Below are 15217 nucleotides of genomic sequence, written 5' to 3'. Positions count from 1 at the left end.
TTGTGCTTTCTATGTCCAATGCCAAAGCTGTATTAGGTTTCAATACTGGGAGAAAAAAATCTTTTAACCTTGGATTGTGGCTAGGTTGACAGCAGAACAGTATCAATGCATAGAATGAACACAGCGATCAGTTCGATACAAGGTTTTGTGGACACGCGAAGATACCCGTACTTTCCCTCAGCCTTGTTGGATGGTAAGAACTTCAGCTTTACAAGGGAATTCTTGGACAATTCTAAGACAATCCAATCCACCTTCAGCTAATCCAACTCTAAAATGACATTTTTTGTATTATTCATTCACAGGAAGTGGGCATCATTGATAAGGTCCCATTTATTGCCCATCCCTTAATTCACTTAAGGAGATGGTAGTGAGCCTACTCAAAGATAACCGAGTAGCTTTGATAACCTATTTCAGAGGACAGTTAAGAATTACCCATATTGTTGTGGCGCTGGTGTCACATATAAATAAGACTGGGTAAGGATGGCAGTTTTTCTTCCCTAAAGCACAAGTTTTTTTCATTCTTTCATGGGATGTGGGCTAGGCCAACACTTCTATTGCCCATCCTTAGTTGTCCTTGAGAAGTACGGTACAGTATGGAAGGGGCGACATGGTGGCACAGTGGTTAGCACTGCTGCCTACCTGATACGCTGCAAGAAAGGATGTCCCGAGGCATGGTACATTGGGGAAACTATGCAGACGCTGCGACAACGGATGAATGAACACCGCTCGACAATCACCAGGCAAGACTGTTCTCTTCCTGTTGGGGAGCACTTCAGCGGTCACGGGCATTCGGCCTCTGATATTCGGGTAAGCGTTCTCCAAGGCGGCCTTCGCGACACACGACAGCGCAGAGTCGCGGAGCAGAAACTGATAGCCAGGTTCCGCACACACAAGGACGGCCTCAACCGGGATATTGGGTTTATGTCACACTATTTCACATAAATATTTCTGCTTTTTTCCTCCTGAGTCTTTATCATGCGATCCTAGAATCAGAATTTATGTCACACTATTTGTAACTCCCACAGTTGCGTGGACCTGCAGAGTTTCACTGGCTGTCTTGTCTGGAGACAATACACATCTTTTTAGCCTGTCTTGATGCTCTCTCCACTCCCATTGTTTTGTTTCTTAAAGACTGGATTAGTTGTAAGTATTCGCATTCCAACCATTATTCATGTAAATTGAGTCTGTGTCTTATAAGTTCTGTTTGTGAACAGAATTCCCACTCACCTGAAGGGGCTCAGAGCCTCGAAAGCTTGTGTGGCTTTTGCTACCAAATAAACCTGTTGGACTTTAACCTGGTGTTGTTAAACTTCTTACTGTGTTTACCCCAGTCCAACGCCGGCATCTCCACATCATGCCTCACAGTGCCAGGGACCCAGATTCAATTCCGGCCTCAGGTCACTGTCCGTGGAGTTTGCACATTCTCCCCGTGTCTGCGCGGGTTTCCTCCGGTGCTCCGGTTTCCTCCCACAAATATGTGGGTTAGGTTGATTGGCCATGCTAAATTGACCCTAGTGCCAGGGTGTTAGCAGGGTAAATATGCGGGGTTACAAGAATAGGGGCTGGGTGGGATTGTGGTCGGTGCAGATTCAATGGGCCGAATAGCCTCCTTTTGCACTGTAGGGATATGATTGCAATCTATGAAGGTGATGGTGAGCTGCCTTCTTGAACTGCTGCAGATCATGTGGTGTAGGTACACCCACAATACTGTTATTTCCAGGATTTTGACTCAGTGACAGTAAAGGAACAATGATATACTTCGAAGTCAGGATGGTGTGTGGCATGGAAGGGAACTTGTATGGGAACACTAACATCTACATCTGCTGTTCTTGGCTTTCTAAATGGTAGAAGTCACAGGTTTGGAAAGTGCTGTCAAAGGAGCCTTGGTGAGTTGCTGCAGTGCATCTTGTAGATGATACACACTGTGAATCGGTAGTGGAAGGTGTGTGTGTTGAAGCAAGTGCGCGTTGAAGTGAGTGCATGGGGTATCAATCAAGAGGACTGCTTTGTCCTGGATGGTGTTGAGCTTCCTGGGTGTTGTTCAAACTGCACACGTTCAGACAAATGGAGAATATACCATCACATTCCTGACTTGTGTCTTGTAGATAGTGGACAGGCTCTGGGAAGTTGGAGGCGAGTTACTCTCTGCAAATTTTGCAGTCTCTGACCTTTTTTGTAGTCACAGTATTTATATGGATGATTCCGTTCAGTTTCTGGTTAATGATTACACCCAAGATGTTGATATCGTGAGATTCAGTGATAACAATTCCATTGAATGTCATGGGGCAATGGTTAGACTTTCTTTTGTTGGAGATAGTCACTTCCTGCCACATATCAGCCCAAGCTTGAAAGTTGCACAGATTTTGTTGCATAGGGCACAGCCTGCTTCAGTATCTGAGAAGTCACACACAGTGCTGAACTTTCAGAACACACCAGCCGCCCTTAATTATACAGCAATTAGATGGCTAAATGGGGCAAATGACAATGAATAGTTTCACACACACTGCGGGCTTCTGTCCCCCCATTTGAGCCTGAGAGCAGGGTTCAGAAGCCCTTAATGATAATTATACCCCTTGTTTCAGAAATCTGAAATTGAAGTTGGAAACACAATCTTCCCTCAAACACAATATATTGTTTTGTATCTAAGGTCCAAATTCACATACAAACTGCTGAATGGTAGGAAAAGGTTTTATGTCAGGAGCAAGGGTTTAACAGAAAGGAAACTAATAAAGTCACATGGAGTAACAGATTGCTGCTAATGTTCTTAATGGTATATTCCAACAAGCTAATAATGAGTTAATTATCTTCAGTACATTCAAAATCCCTACCTTACAACTCCTCCTACATCAAATCCATTCTTCTTCAACATGTTGAAGGCCTTTTCCTGCTCTTGTCGAATAACCTTCTTATCAATCTTGGGATCTATGGGAACTCTGTATTCTGGGAATTTCCGCACTTTTTTAATGTAGATTCTGCAGCAGAAAAGCGTAAATAGCAGACAAGTTTCACAAACATTCTTATGTAGTAATAACATAGTTCTTCAAAAACTTCTTCAGAAACAAGCCCAAATTAAGAACAAGGAAATTAAGACAAGTCAAGATTTAAAAACTTGACCCTCTTGTGCATAATGACTTAACTTATTGAAACTTTCTACTGACTGTTCACAACTATAGCTTGTTAGGTCAATTTAAAGGGCATTAAGAATCAACCACATATGACCAGAACTGCAAGACAGAATAATTACAACAGGCTCCCTTCCTTGAATTCAAATTCACAACTTACCATGATCGGATATGAGCTTATGACCTCGGAATTATTGGTCCAGTGCAATAACCATTACATTTTTGTACCCAATAATTGGGGAAATATCATTTCTCCAAGGTCTCCTCCAAGACATAAACAATCTCCACTTGAATGTAGAGCACTGTTCATTGTCACTTGAAGGATATATAAGAATTGCCGCAAGGTTTGCAGAGGTTTGAAAGGCTATCAACTTACACATTCTCAAAGCAATCAGTAACATAGCGCAAACAGCCTTGCAAAGTTATCGCCATTTGAAGAACAAAATTAACTACTTGAAGCAGCTGGGGACAATAAAATGGAATTTGAAGCCAGAACCTTGTGACTTTGGAAGCGAGAGTGCCACCAACTGAGCCACAGCTTACCCTCTTAGGGATCTGACAAGGATGAGAATTTTTAAATCGAGATATTACTTGACCATTGCACCATTGTAAATCTGTGAGCACAGGAGTGATAGCTGAAGGGAACTTAGCATAAATTAATGACCTCACATTTCCAGATGGTAAAAAGTGAGAGAGCATTGGAATAGTTATCCTGAGGCAGCAAAGGCATGAATGAGGGTTTCAGCAGTATGAGCTGATACAGGGATAGAGTTGGGTAATGTTACAGAGGTGGACAACAGGTGGAAATAACAGTCTTAATGGTGCAAATTTGTGGTTCAGCTCATCACAGAGTCAAATATGGCATATAAATTATGTAAGGAGTCTAACAACACCAGGTTAAAGTCAGACAGGTTTATTTGGTAGCAAACACCATTAGCTTTCGGAGCGCTGCTCCTTCGTCAGATGAGTGGGAGATCTGCTCATAAACAGCTAACAGGGCATATAAAGACACAAACTCAATTTACAGAATAATGATTGGAATGTGAGTCTTTACAGCTAATCAAGTCTTAAAGGTACAGACAACGTGAGTGGAGAGAGCATTAGCACAGGTTAAAGAGATGTGTATTGTCTCCAGACAGGTCAGCCAGTGAGACTTTACAAGTCCTGGCAAGTTGTGGGGGTTACAGATAGTGTGACATGAACCCAAGATCCCGGTTGAGGCCGTCCTCATGTGTGCGGAACCTGGCTATCAATCTCTGCTCAGCGACTCACATTGTCTGTACCTTTAAGACTTGATTAGCTGTAAAGACTCGCATTCGAATCATTATTCATTATTCTGTAAATTGAGTTTGTGTCTTTATATGCCCTGTTTGCTGATCTCCCACTCACCTGACGAAGGAGCAGCGCTCCGAAAGCTAGCGGCGTTTGCTACCAAATAAATCCGTTGGACTTTAACCTGGTGTTGTTAGACTCCTTACTGTGTTTACCCCAGTCCAACGCCGGTATCTCCACATCATATAAATTATGAGCCGTCTGGCTTAGCCTCAGAAAGTTACCAGGGAGATGGATGGAGTTTTGAGCTAGAGAAAGGGGTTCGGAGCCAGGGCTTAAATCAATGGCTTTAATCTTCTCAATATTTAATTGGAAGAAATTTCTGCTCATAATAGAATCTCTACAGTGCAGAAGGAGGTCATCTGGCTCAGAGTTTGCACCGACTCTCCAAAAGAATATCTTATCCAGGCCCTATGCCCTAACCCACCAATTTACACCGCTACTCCCCCTAACCTACACATCTTGGGACACTAAGGGGCAATTTAACATGGCCAATCAACCAAACCTGTACATCTTTGGATTGTGGGAGGAAACTGGAGCACCCAGAGGAAACCCACACAGACATGAGGAGAACGTGCAAATTCCACATAGTCACCCAGCGTTAGGATTGAACTGGATCCCCGACAGTGTTAATCACTATTCCACCGTGCCATATCAGAAAAGCAGTTGGATAATTTAGCAAAGGTGGACAAACGTAAAGTGATGCGATTTGGGAGGTCCACTGCAGAAGGAAAATATACATTAATGGTAGAACCCTTAGAAATATTAGCATACAGAGGGATCTTGGTGTGCAGATCCACAGTTCCCTGATGGTGGTATCTCTGTGGACAAGGTGGTCAAGAAGGCCTATGGTATACTGGCCTTCATCGGTTTGGGCATTGAGTATAGGAATTGGAAAATCATGTTGCAGCTGTATATGGCTGCATTTGGAGTATTGTGTACAATTCTGGTTGCCACACTACCGGAAGGATGTTGATGCATTAGAAAGGGTGCAGAAGAGACTTACCAGGATGTTCCCTGGTTTGGAGAATATGGACTATGAAGAGAGGTTGAACAAACTTGGATTGTTTTAATTGCAGCGTTGGAGAATGAGGGGGGAACCTGATAGAGGTTTACAAGATTATGACAGGCTTGGATAGAGTAGATAGTCAGAGTCTTTTTCCCAGGTTTGAAGGATCAATTACTCGAGGGCATAGGTTGAGAGTGAGAGGGGGAAAGTTTAAAAGAGACATAAGGGGCAAGTTTTTCACCCAGAGGGAGTGAATGTCTGGAACGCACTGCTGAAGGAGGTGGTGGAAGCAGATTCTATAACAACGTTCAAGCAGCATCTGGATAGATACACGAATAGGCAAAAAATAGAGGGATATGGACCATGTAGAGGTAAGAAAATATTAGATTAGAGAGGCATTTGTATCGGCACAGACTTGGCGAGTTCCTGTGCTGTACTGTCCTTTATGGTGGTTGGGCCACACTTTGAGTATGTGTGCAGTTTTAATATTCATACTCCAAAAGAGCAGCTAGTCCTAAAGAGCAGCTAGATGGCATGTTGCTTCCATTCTTGGTGCTGAATGCACGGAAGTGAGAAGCCCACAGAAGTTATCGAATGGATCAGTTTCAGACAATATAAAAATTATTGCACATTTGTTTGTACTTTTCAACTGGGATTCTTACCGCGCAGCACACGTTGCTTTATAATGCTGATTTGAGATGCTCTCTTGTTCTATTTTCTTAGGTTGAACTCCTTTTCGCCTTGGTCCAAATTGACATTCCATGACAATGGCCCTACTTCCTGAATAGAGCAGATGTACATGGTGTAATTATAAATCATCCAAGTTACACTCTCATGAAACCTACATAAACTGAATGCTTACAATGGCTGGTTTAAAAATCAGTGTTATCAGAAATGGTAAACATGAAGCTGCAACATTTTGCCAAGGCTTCAATGTAAAAATATTGCCCCAAGGGTTACAGAAATGACAGGATGTGTTATAAGACTGAGGGAATAATAGAAATTACAGAATGAATATAGGCAATGTGACACAACTGGTCTATGCCAGTTTTAGTGCTCCATATGAGTTTTTCCCCCACATACATCTCACCTTATCAATATTTATTTCTATTCCTTCAAAAATAAAGTGCTGTGGATGCTGAAAACCTGAAATAAAAATAGAAAATACCAGAAATGCTCAGCAGGTCTGGCAGCATCAATAGAGAGAAATACAGTTAACTTTCAGGCTTATGACCTTCCATCTGATCAAAGAACTAAAACTACTGCCAAAATCTCACTGGCGTTTACACCAACAGGATCTTACAGTCCCGCCAATGACGCACCCTGTCACACCTCCCGCCGCCATGAAACACACCGTTTTGGGGTGGGTGGGGGGGAGGGGGCAGCCAAATCCCACCCATTAACTCGGTTGCTCTCTCCACAGATATTGTCAGACCTTACTAAACGCCTTACTAAAATCCATGTATATGACATCAACTGCCCTACCTTCATCAACACACATAGTTACCGCCTCAAAAAATTCAATCAAATTCGTGAGACACAACTTGCCCTTCACGAATCCGTGCTGACTATCCAGGATTAATCCGCATCTTTCTAAATGGTCGTAAATCCCATCCCTAAGGACCTTTTCCATCAATTTACCAACCACCGAAGTAAGACTAACCGGTCTACAATATTCCCTTTCTTAAACAGAGGAACAACATTCGCCACTCTCCAGTCCTCTGGCACCATCCCCGTGGACACACTTGAAATTTTGCATGTTATTGCAGTTAGTTAGATCTGTAACCTAAAGAACAATAACTATGTAATCAAAATTAGGTCCTGACCTCAATTGGGAAGATCAGGAGAAGGAAAATCACTTTCAAAAAGGGCATGCATCATAAAATGTTGTAGAAAAATCAGAAAGAAATAGCAGTGGCTCTGACTACAAATCTTTCAAACATTTGTGCATATAAAAATTGTGCTACAGGATTAGAGGTCAACACTCTATTAAAGAAGGAATAAAGAATAACAGTAACCTAGTCAACTTAATGTCACTAATGGTGTAAAATAAATCATCACTAAAAAGATGTTAATTAAGGACAGTTAGCAGGGATTTGCAAAGTCAGGTTATATCTGATACATTTGGAAATTTAGAAAAAGGATAAAACAATAAAAGCTCTTCGGGATTCGGACAGAAATTTTGACTGGGGAGTAGTAGAGCTATATAAAAAAAAACAGGTTTAATAAATGGGGGCTGGAATGCAATATTTGCTAAACCTTTTAGGTAGCAATTAAAAAATTGTATCTAGGGACTCTAACTTTAGAAAAAATGGTGAACGTGCTTTTAAAAAGTATTTGACAGTTACATGGGTAAGGTGGGTATAGAGGGATATGGGCCAAATGCGGGCAATTAGTGCTAGCTTAGTGGTAAAAACTGGGCAGCATGGACAAGTTGGGCTGAAGGGCCTGTTTCCATACTGTAAACCTCTAACCTCTATGCTGAAGAGATTCACTGAAATGATGCTGAACATGAACAGCTTCAATTATAAGATTTTAGAAACTGGATTCCCCCTCCCCGATACAACAGGCGAGGTTTAAAGGAGATCCAACAGGGCCTTTCTAAATGAAGAGGTTCTGATAAGGTTCAAAAATTAAATTAATTTTTATTGGTTATTGAATGAGAAATATAAAATTAAAATCAGCACCAAATGAATGAAGGGAGAGATCAGGAAATATTTTTAATGTAAATATTATGGCCATACCGAAAACATTCACGGCAGCAGAATACATAACTTTTCTGGGGAAGCAGACAAATATTTGTAAAGTAATTATTTTAAATAGATAGCTCAAAGAACCAGCACAAGCACCATGAACTAAATAGCTTCTGATATGCAAGATGTAAAAAAAAAAAACCTGTTGCATTCTATTTTAACTCACCTAGGACAATGGCGACATTGACAAAGGCCAAGGACCACTGTTCAGACATATGAACCAAGTTGGAACAAGAAGAACTCTAATAATGTGAACAAGGATATATGAAATGGGCCAAGGACATTTTTAAAAGTGTGAAAGACACTAATATAGTTATCGCATAACTGCCAACAAAATATCTCTCTAGTGGAAGGTAACCATTTTCTAACAAGTACCATATTCTGACCTGCATTGACGAATGGAATTCCATCATACGGTACATATTGAGATTTCCACATCAGTCGGGTAGCAGGTTTAGCAGGGCTTGGAGACTGTCGTGTTCCCCAAACACTCTGTGTTTGCTGTTTATGAACTGTTAATACATTTTCCAATTCGGTTTCGCTCTCACAATACCCGCGAAAGGAGTCTCCAATTTTCTGGAATATGAATATTGAACAAAATGATGAGCATGTTAGGCAATTACATGTTCAAACAATTTTTATTTTTATGCTTTCTTCTTGCCTTCCTCTGCTTCGTTCATCACTACTATTTCTTTATAGTTTCAGCTTGATGGCATCAGACAAAGAGATGTTCTGGTCAATCCACACCTTGAATACTCCATTCAATTTTGTTAATTGACACAAGAATCATTGCCCTTCAGGTGCTTTATCCAATTCCCTTTTGAAATCTATGATTGAAGTTGCCTCCACCACTCAGTCAGTGCATTCCAGACCTGAGTTAGCAGACCACACTGTTAAAAATATTTTTCCTCATCTTGCCTTTGATTCTGTTGCCAAGAACTTTAAACGTGTGTCCTGGTTCTTTCTGCAAATGGGAAGTTTTTTTTCTATCTGCTCTTCTGTATCCTTCATGATTTTGAGCACATCTATCAAACCTTCTCACAACTTCTATGATCTAAGAACCATAGCTTCTCCAATCTATCCATCTCACCTCTGGGCAGCAAGTGTTCTGACCTGCGAGGGACACGCTTCATCGGGACATGAATAAAGACAGTGCAAGGACAGAGGCCTTCACTCAATTTCGAGCAACAGAGAGCCCTGACCTGTGAGGAACACGCTTCACCGGGAAATGAATAAAGACAGCGCAGGGACAGAGGCCTTCACTCACCTTCGGGTGGTGGAGAGCTCTGACCTGCGAGGGACACACTTCATCGGGACAGGAATAAAGAGAGCGCAGGGACAGAGGCCTTCACTCACCTTCAGGCAACAGAGAGCCCTGACCTGTGAGGAACACATTTCACCGGGATGTAAATAAAGAGAGTCTGGGGACAGAGGCCTTCATTCACCTTTGAGCAGCAGAGAGCTCTGACCTGTGAGGAACACACTTCGCTGGGACATGAATAAAGAGAGCGCAGGGACAGAGGCCTTCACTCACCTTCGGGCAGCGGAGAGCTCTGACCTGTGAGGGACACACTTCACCAGGACAGTCACCAAACAATGTACTGAGTTTGAAAAATCTAAGAGTGATATTACAGGAAAGCAATAAGCTGATTGGTTGGTGAGTAACTGATATTAGGGACTATATTTAAATAGCTGAAGCTAAAAGAAACGTATTATTTATTATCTGTGTCTATATTTGTTGTAGTCTAAGGTGTAAATTCTGCAGTTAAGACACATCAGGTGAGGACAGCCGAGCGGAGTGTGTGGCTTGTCACATGTGGGCAGCCCTGAACGCTGCAAGTGGCCGAGATGACCACATGTGCAGTAAGTACTCCCAGCTACAGAAACTGGAGCTCCAGGTTTCGGAGCTTCAGCAGCAGCCAGAGATGCTGCGGTGCATCTGCGAGGCTGAGAGTTACGTAAATAGCACGTTTAGAGAGATGGTCACAACACAGCTCAAGGGACTAGGAGGAAATGGGTAACCATCAGGCACGCCAGGAAGAACAGATAGTGCAGGAGTGGCCTGGGGTCCTGCTCACTAACCATTCCATCTTGCAAGCTGATGAGGGAGCTGGTACCTCAGAGGAGAGCAGTCAGAGTCAAACTTCTGACACCACAAGCAGCTTGACTGTACGGAGTGGGGAGAAAGAAGAAAGGAAGAGCAATAGTAATAGGGGATTCATTAGTCAGGAAAGCAGACAGGTGTTTCTGCTAGCAAAGACATGATTCCAGGATGGTGTGTTGCCTCCCTGGTGCCAGGGCCAGGGAAGTCACTGAACGGCTGCAGGACATCCTGAAAGGGGAAGGTGATGTGTTAGAGGTCATGGTACATGTTAGTACCAACGATATAGTTAAAGTTAGGAATGAGGTCTTGCATCAAGAATCCGGGGAGCTAGGCAGCAGATTAAAAAGCAGGACCTCAAAGGTTGTAATCTCTGGATTACTCCCGGTACCACATGCTAGCAAGTATAGAAATAGGAAAATAGGGCAGATGGGGCGGCACGGTAGCACAGTGGTTAGCACTGCTGCTTCACAGCTCCAGGGACCCGAGTTCGATTCCCGGCTTGGGTCACTGTCTGTGCGGAGTTTGCACGTTCTCCTCGTGTTTGCGTGGGTTTCCTCCGGGTGCTCCGGTTTCCTCCCACAGTCCAAAGATGTGCGGGTTAGGTGGATTGGCCATGCTAAAATTGCCCTTAGTGTCCTGAGATGCATAGGTTAGAGGGATTAGTGGGTAAATATGTAGGGATATGGGGGTAAAGCCTGGGTGGGATTGTGGTCGGTGCAGACTCGATGGGCCGAATGGCCTCTTTCTGAGCTGTAGGGTTTCTATGATTTCTATGATTCTATGAATGTGTGGCTCAAGAGTTGGTTCAGGAGGGAGGGTTTTAGATTCCTGGGACCTTTTCTGGGGAAGGTGGGACATGTACAAAGGGGGTGGTCTGTACCCGAACCACACTGGGGCCAACATCCTGGCAGCTGGTGCTGTTGAGAGGAGTTTAAACTTGTCCGGCTGGGAAGAGGGACACAGAACATTAGTAAAATCGAGACACATCATGCTGTAGTAAAGGAAGCAAGTCAGAGTGAATTCAGCTATGTTGAGTTTCAAGAGAGTAAAGCAAGACTTGATGGTCTTTACTTTAATGCTAGGAGTGCAATAGGCAAGACCGATGAGTTAAAGGCATGGATTGACACATGGCAGTGTGATATTGTTGCCATCATGGAAACGTGGTTGAGGGAAAGGCAAGACTGGCAACTCAACATTCCGAAGTATTGGATCTTTAGACGAGGCAAAGGAGGGGGTAAAAAGGGAGGCAGTGAAACATTATTAATTAAGGAGTTTTTACTACAATAAGGAGAGATGATGTGGAGATGCTGACGTTGGACTGGAGTAGGCACAGTAAGTCATCAGGTGAGTGAAGGTGCAGCGCTCCCAAAGCTCGTGATCGCAAATAAACCTGTTGGACTTTAACCTGGTGTTGTGAGACTTCTTGCAATAAGGAGAGATGATGGGGCGATTCTTCCAGCCTGCAGCGCTGCTTTTTTCACACAGCAGGCTGGGAAACTCGAGCAGAGGCTGTTTCATGGGCTCCCCATTGGGCGCCACAGCTCCGCAAGTCACCAACAGCCGGATTTCCGGCACCTTCAGCTCCGTACCAGAAATTGGCGCGGAGTTACATAAATTTAAATGGCCATTTCAATACATTTCAAATATCATTAGTGGGCCCGGGACTGAAATCTCCGGGCCCGCTAGCGTCTCCTCCGGCACCCAGCCAGGAGTGGTTCACTCCAGCGGGATTTACTATAGCTATCCATTTGTGGGGAGCTGGCAGCCTGACTGCGCTGGAGTGAAGGGAGGCCATGGAGAGAGTTGGGCGATGGGGTGGTGCCCCCAGGGCATTGCCCCCTTGGCAGTGCCAGCATGGGCCCCCTGCTACTGCCCAAGGGAGACTGGCAATGCCAAGGGGGAAGGACTTGATTTTTTTGGGGTGGGGTGGGAAAGAGATTGGTGAGGTGTGGGGCGGGTCCTGCTGCCACTCTGCACTCGGGATAAGTGACAGAGGGAGGGAGACCAGCGATCGAGGCTGGCCATGCGCAGTGCCCCGCTCAGCACTAAGAATATTTTTGGAAGAATCACCCCCAATATCTTGGAAGGGTCTTCATACAAGACTTGGTGGGCAGAGCTTAGGAATATAAAGAAGACAGCCATATTACTGGGAATGTATTAGAGACTTCCAAAGAGTCAGCAGGAAATAGAAGAGCAGATATATAGACAGTTCATTGAGGTGTATAAGAATAATAATCGGGTAATTATACTAGGGCGGCACGGTCACACAGTGGTTAGCACTGCTGCCTCACAGCACCTGGGACCCAGGTTTGATTCCCGGCTTGGGTCACTGTATGGAGTTTGCACATTCTCTCTGTGTCTGCGTGGGTTTCCTCCGAGTGCTCCAGTTTCCTCCCACAGTCCAAAAGATGTACAGGTTAGGTGAATTGGCCATGCTAAACTCTCCCTCAGTGTACCGGAACAGGCGCAGGAATGTGGCGACTAGGGGATTTTCACAGTAACGTCATTGCAGTGTGAATGTAAGCCTACTTGTGACTAATAAAAAAAGCTTTAGGGGATTTCAACTTCCCCAACATAAATTGGGATAGTCATTGTGCAAAGGGTTGAAGGGGCGGATTTATTGAAGTGCATTCAGGGGAATATTTTTACATCAATATGTAGAAGTCCAACAAAGGATGGCGCAGTGCTGGATCTGGTTCTGGAGAACGAAGCCAGACAAGTGTTCAATGTGGCAGTGGGAGAGCATTTTAGCGATAGCAACCACAACACAGTAGAGTTCAAGTTTGTTATGGACAAGGAGAAAGATGGCCTGCAAAAGATGGTTTTTGGATTGGGGGAAGGCAAATTTTATTAAAATAAGGCAAGGTTGGCCAAAGTCGACTGGGAACAGCAACTTGTGTGCAAGTCTACAGTGAAGCAATGGGAGCATTCAAAAAGGAACTGGGGAGAGTACAGGTCCAACATGTATCCTAAAGGGGGAAATGTAAGAGCAATCAAGTTCAGGAACCAGGATGTCTAGGACAAATCAGGACTGGGTAAGTTCATAGGGAGCAATTCAGCTGTCGAATATAGGAAATGCAAGAGGAAAATTAAGAAAGCAATTAGAAGAGCAAAAAGGGGGCATGAAAAAGGACTAGCGAACAAGATTAGGGAGAATCCTCAGATATTTTATAAATACGTTCAGGGGAAGAGGTTAACCAGGGAAAGAGTAGGGTCCATTAGAGACCAAGGGGGAAATGTGTGTGCGAAGCCACAGGACATGGGAACGGTCTTCACTCAGGAAAAGGAGAACGTAGGTACAGAATTCAGGAAAAGGGACAGTGAGGAACTCACACAGTTTGACATAGGAAATGGAGAGGTATTGGAGTCTATGACAGGCTTTAATGTAGACAAATCTCCAGGCCCAGATGAATTGCATCCCAGGCTGCTGTGGGGGTGAGGCAGGAAACTGCAGGGGCTCTGACAAATTTTTAATTCCTCTCTGGCCATGTGCGAAGTGCCAGAGAACTGGAGGATGGCTAATGTGGTTCCACTTTTCAAGAAAGGTGGTAGAGATGAACCAGGAAATTACAGACTGGTGGGTATCATGTCACTAATAGGGATACTATTGAGAAAATTCTGAAGGAGCGAATCGATCTCCATTTGGAAAAGCATGGGTTAATTAGGGACAGTCAGCATGGCTTCGTTAGAGGGAGGTCATGCCTAACAAATTTGATGGAATTTTTTGAAAATGTGACCAAGTGTGTGGATGAGGGAAGTTCAGTTGATGTAGTTTATATGGATTTTATGCTTTTGACTAATTGAGAAGGTTGAAGCACACGGAACTCAGGGAAACTTGGCGAGATGGATTGGAAACTGGCTTAGTAATAGGACTCAAAGGGGCGTGGTAGAAGGCTGTTTGAGTGATTGGAGGCCAGTGCCCAGTGGAGCACCACAAGGATCAGTGCTGGAACCCTTACTGTTTATTATATACATGTATAATATAGTTGATAATGTGAGGAATGATAAGCATGTTTGCAGATGACACCAAGATCGGTAGGATGGTTAATAGTAAAGGTGGTGGTCTTGGGTTGCAGGAAAATATAATGGGTTGGTCAGATGGGCAGAGCAGTGGCAGATGGTATTTAACCCTGACGTGCGATGTGATGCACTTTGGAAGAAGTAACAAGACAAGGGAGTATTTAATGAATGGCAGGGCGCTAGAAAGCTCAGTGCAACAGATGGATCTTGGGATACTTATTCATAGACCTTGAAGGTGCCACAGCAGATTAATAGGATAGTGAAGGTGGCATATAGGACACTTGGTTTTATCAGTGATGGCATAGAGTATAAGAGCAAGGACGTAATGTTGGAGCTGTACAGAACTTTGGCTAGGCCACAGCTAGAGTACTGTGTGCCGTTTTGGTTGCCTCACTATAGGAAGGATGTGATTGCAACACCAGGATGTTGCCTGGGATGGAGCATTTGAGCTACAAGGAAAGACTAGATAGGCTTGAATTGTTTTCTTTAGGACAGAGAAGGCTGAGGGTGGTGGTGGTGGTGGGGGGAAACATGATTGAGATGTATAAGATTATGAGAAGTATGGACAGGGTTAGTTTTGATTTGTTTATTAGTGTCACAAGTAGGCTGACATTAACACCGCAATGAAGTTACTGTGAAAATCCCCTAGTTGCCACACTCCGGCGCCTGTTTGGGTACAGAGGGAGAATTTGGCATGGCCAATGCACCTAACCAGCATGTCTTTCGGACTGTGGGAGGAAACTGGAGCACCCAGAGGAAACCCACGCAGACCGGAGAGAACGCGCAGACGCCACACAGACAGTGACCCAAGCCGAGAATGGAACCCGGGTCTCTGACAGTGAGGCAGCAGTGCTAACCACTGTGCCACAGGAAGCAA

At 44.0% G+C, this 15217-nt stretch overlaps 1 protein-coding gene across 4 annotated transcripts in view; it reads right to left on the bottom strand.

Moving 5' to 3' along the window:
* Nucleotides 1–15217, bottom strand: part of LOC144503798 (calcium-responsive transcription factor-like) — an 89520-nt gene that overhangs the window by 44306 nt on the left and 29997 nt on the right. For all 4 annotated transcript variants that reach the window (XM_078228697.1, XM_078228699.1, XM_078228700.1 and 1 more), the window contains 3 exons: nucleotides 8603–8792; nucleotides 6126–6243; nucleotides 2829–2972 (listed from right to left, as the gene is read on the bottom strand). In XM_078228697.1, the coding sequence (XP_078084823.1) occupies nucleotides 2829–2972; nucleotides 6126–6243; nucleotides 8603–8792 (452 nt within the window). The remainder of the gene's footprint in view (nucleotides 1–2828; nucleotides 2973–6125; nucleotides 6244–8602; nucleotides 8793–15217) is intronic.

This window comes from Mustelus asterias, chromosome 14 (genome assembly GCF_964213995.1).
Source record: "Mustelus asterias chromosome 14, sMusAst1.hap1.1, whole genome shotgun sequence".
Classification (NCBI taxonomy): Eukaryota; Metazoa; Chordata; class Chondrichthyes; order Carcharhiniformes; family Triakidae; genus Mustelus; species Mustelus asterias.
The sequence above is the reverse complement of the archived record's forward strand: the minus strand, read 5'-3'. Positions and strand labels throughout refer to the sequence as shown.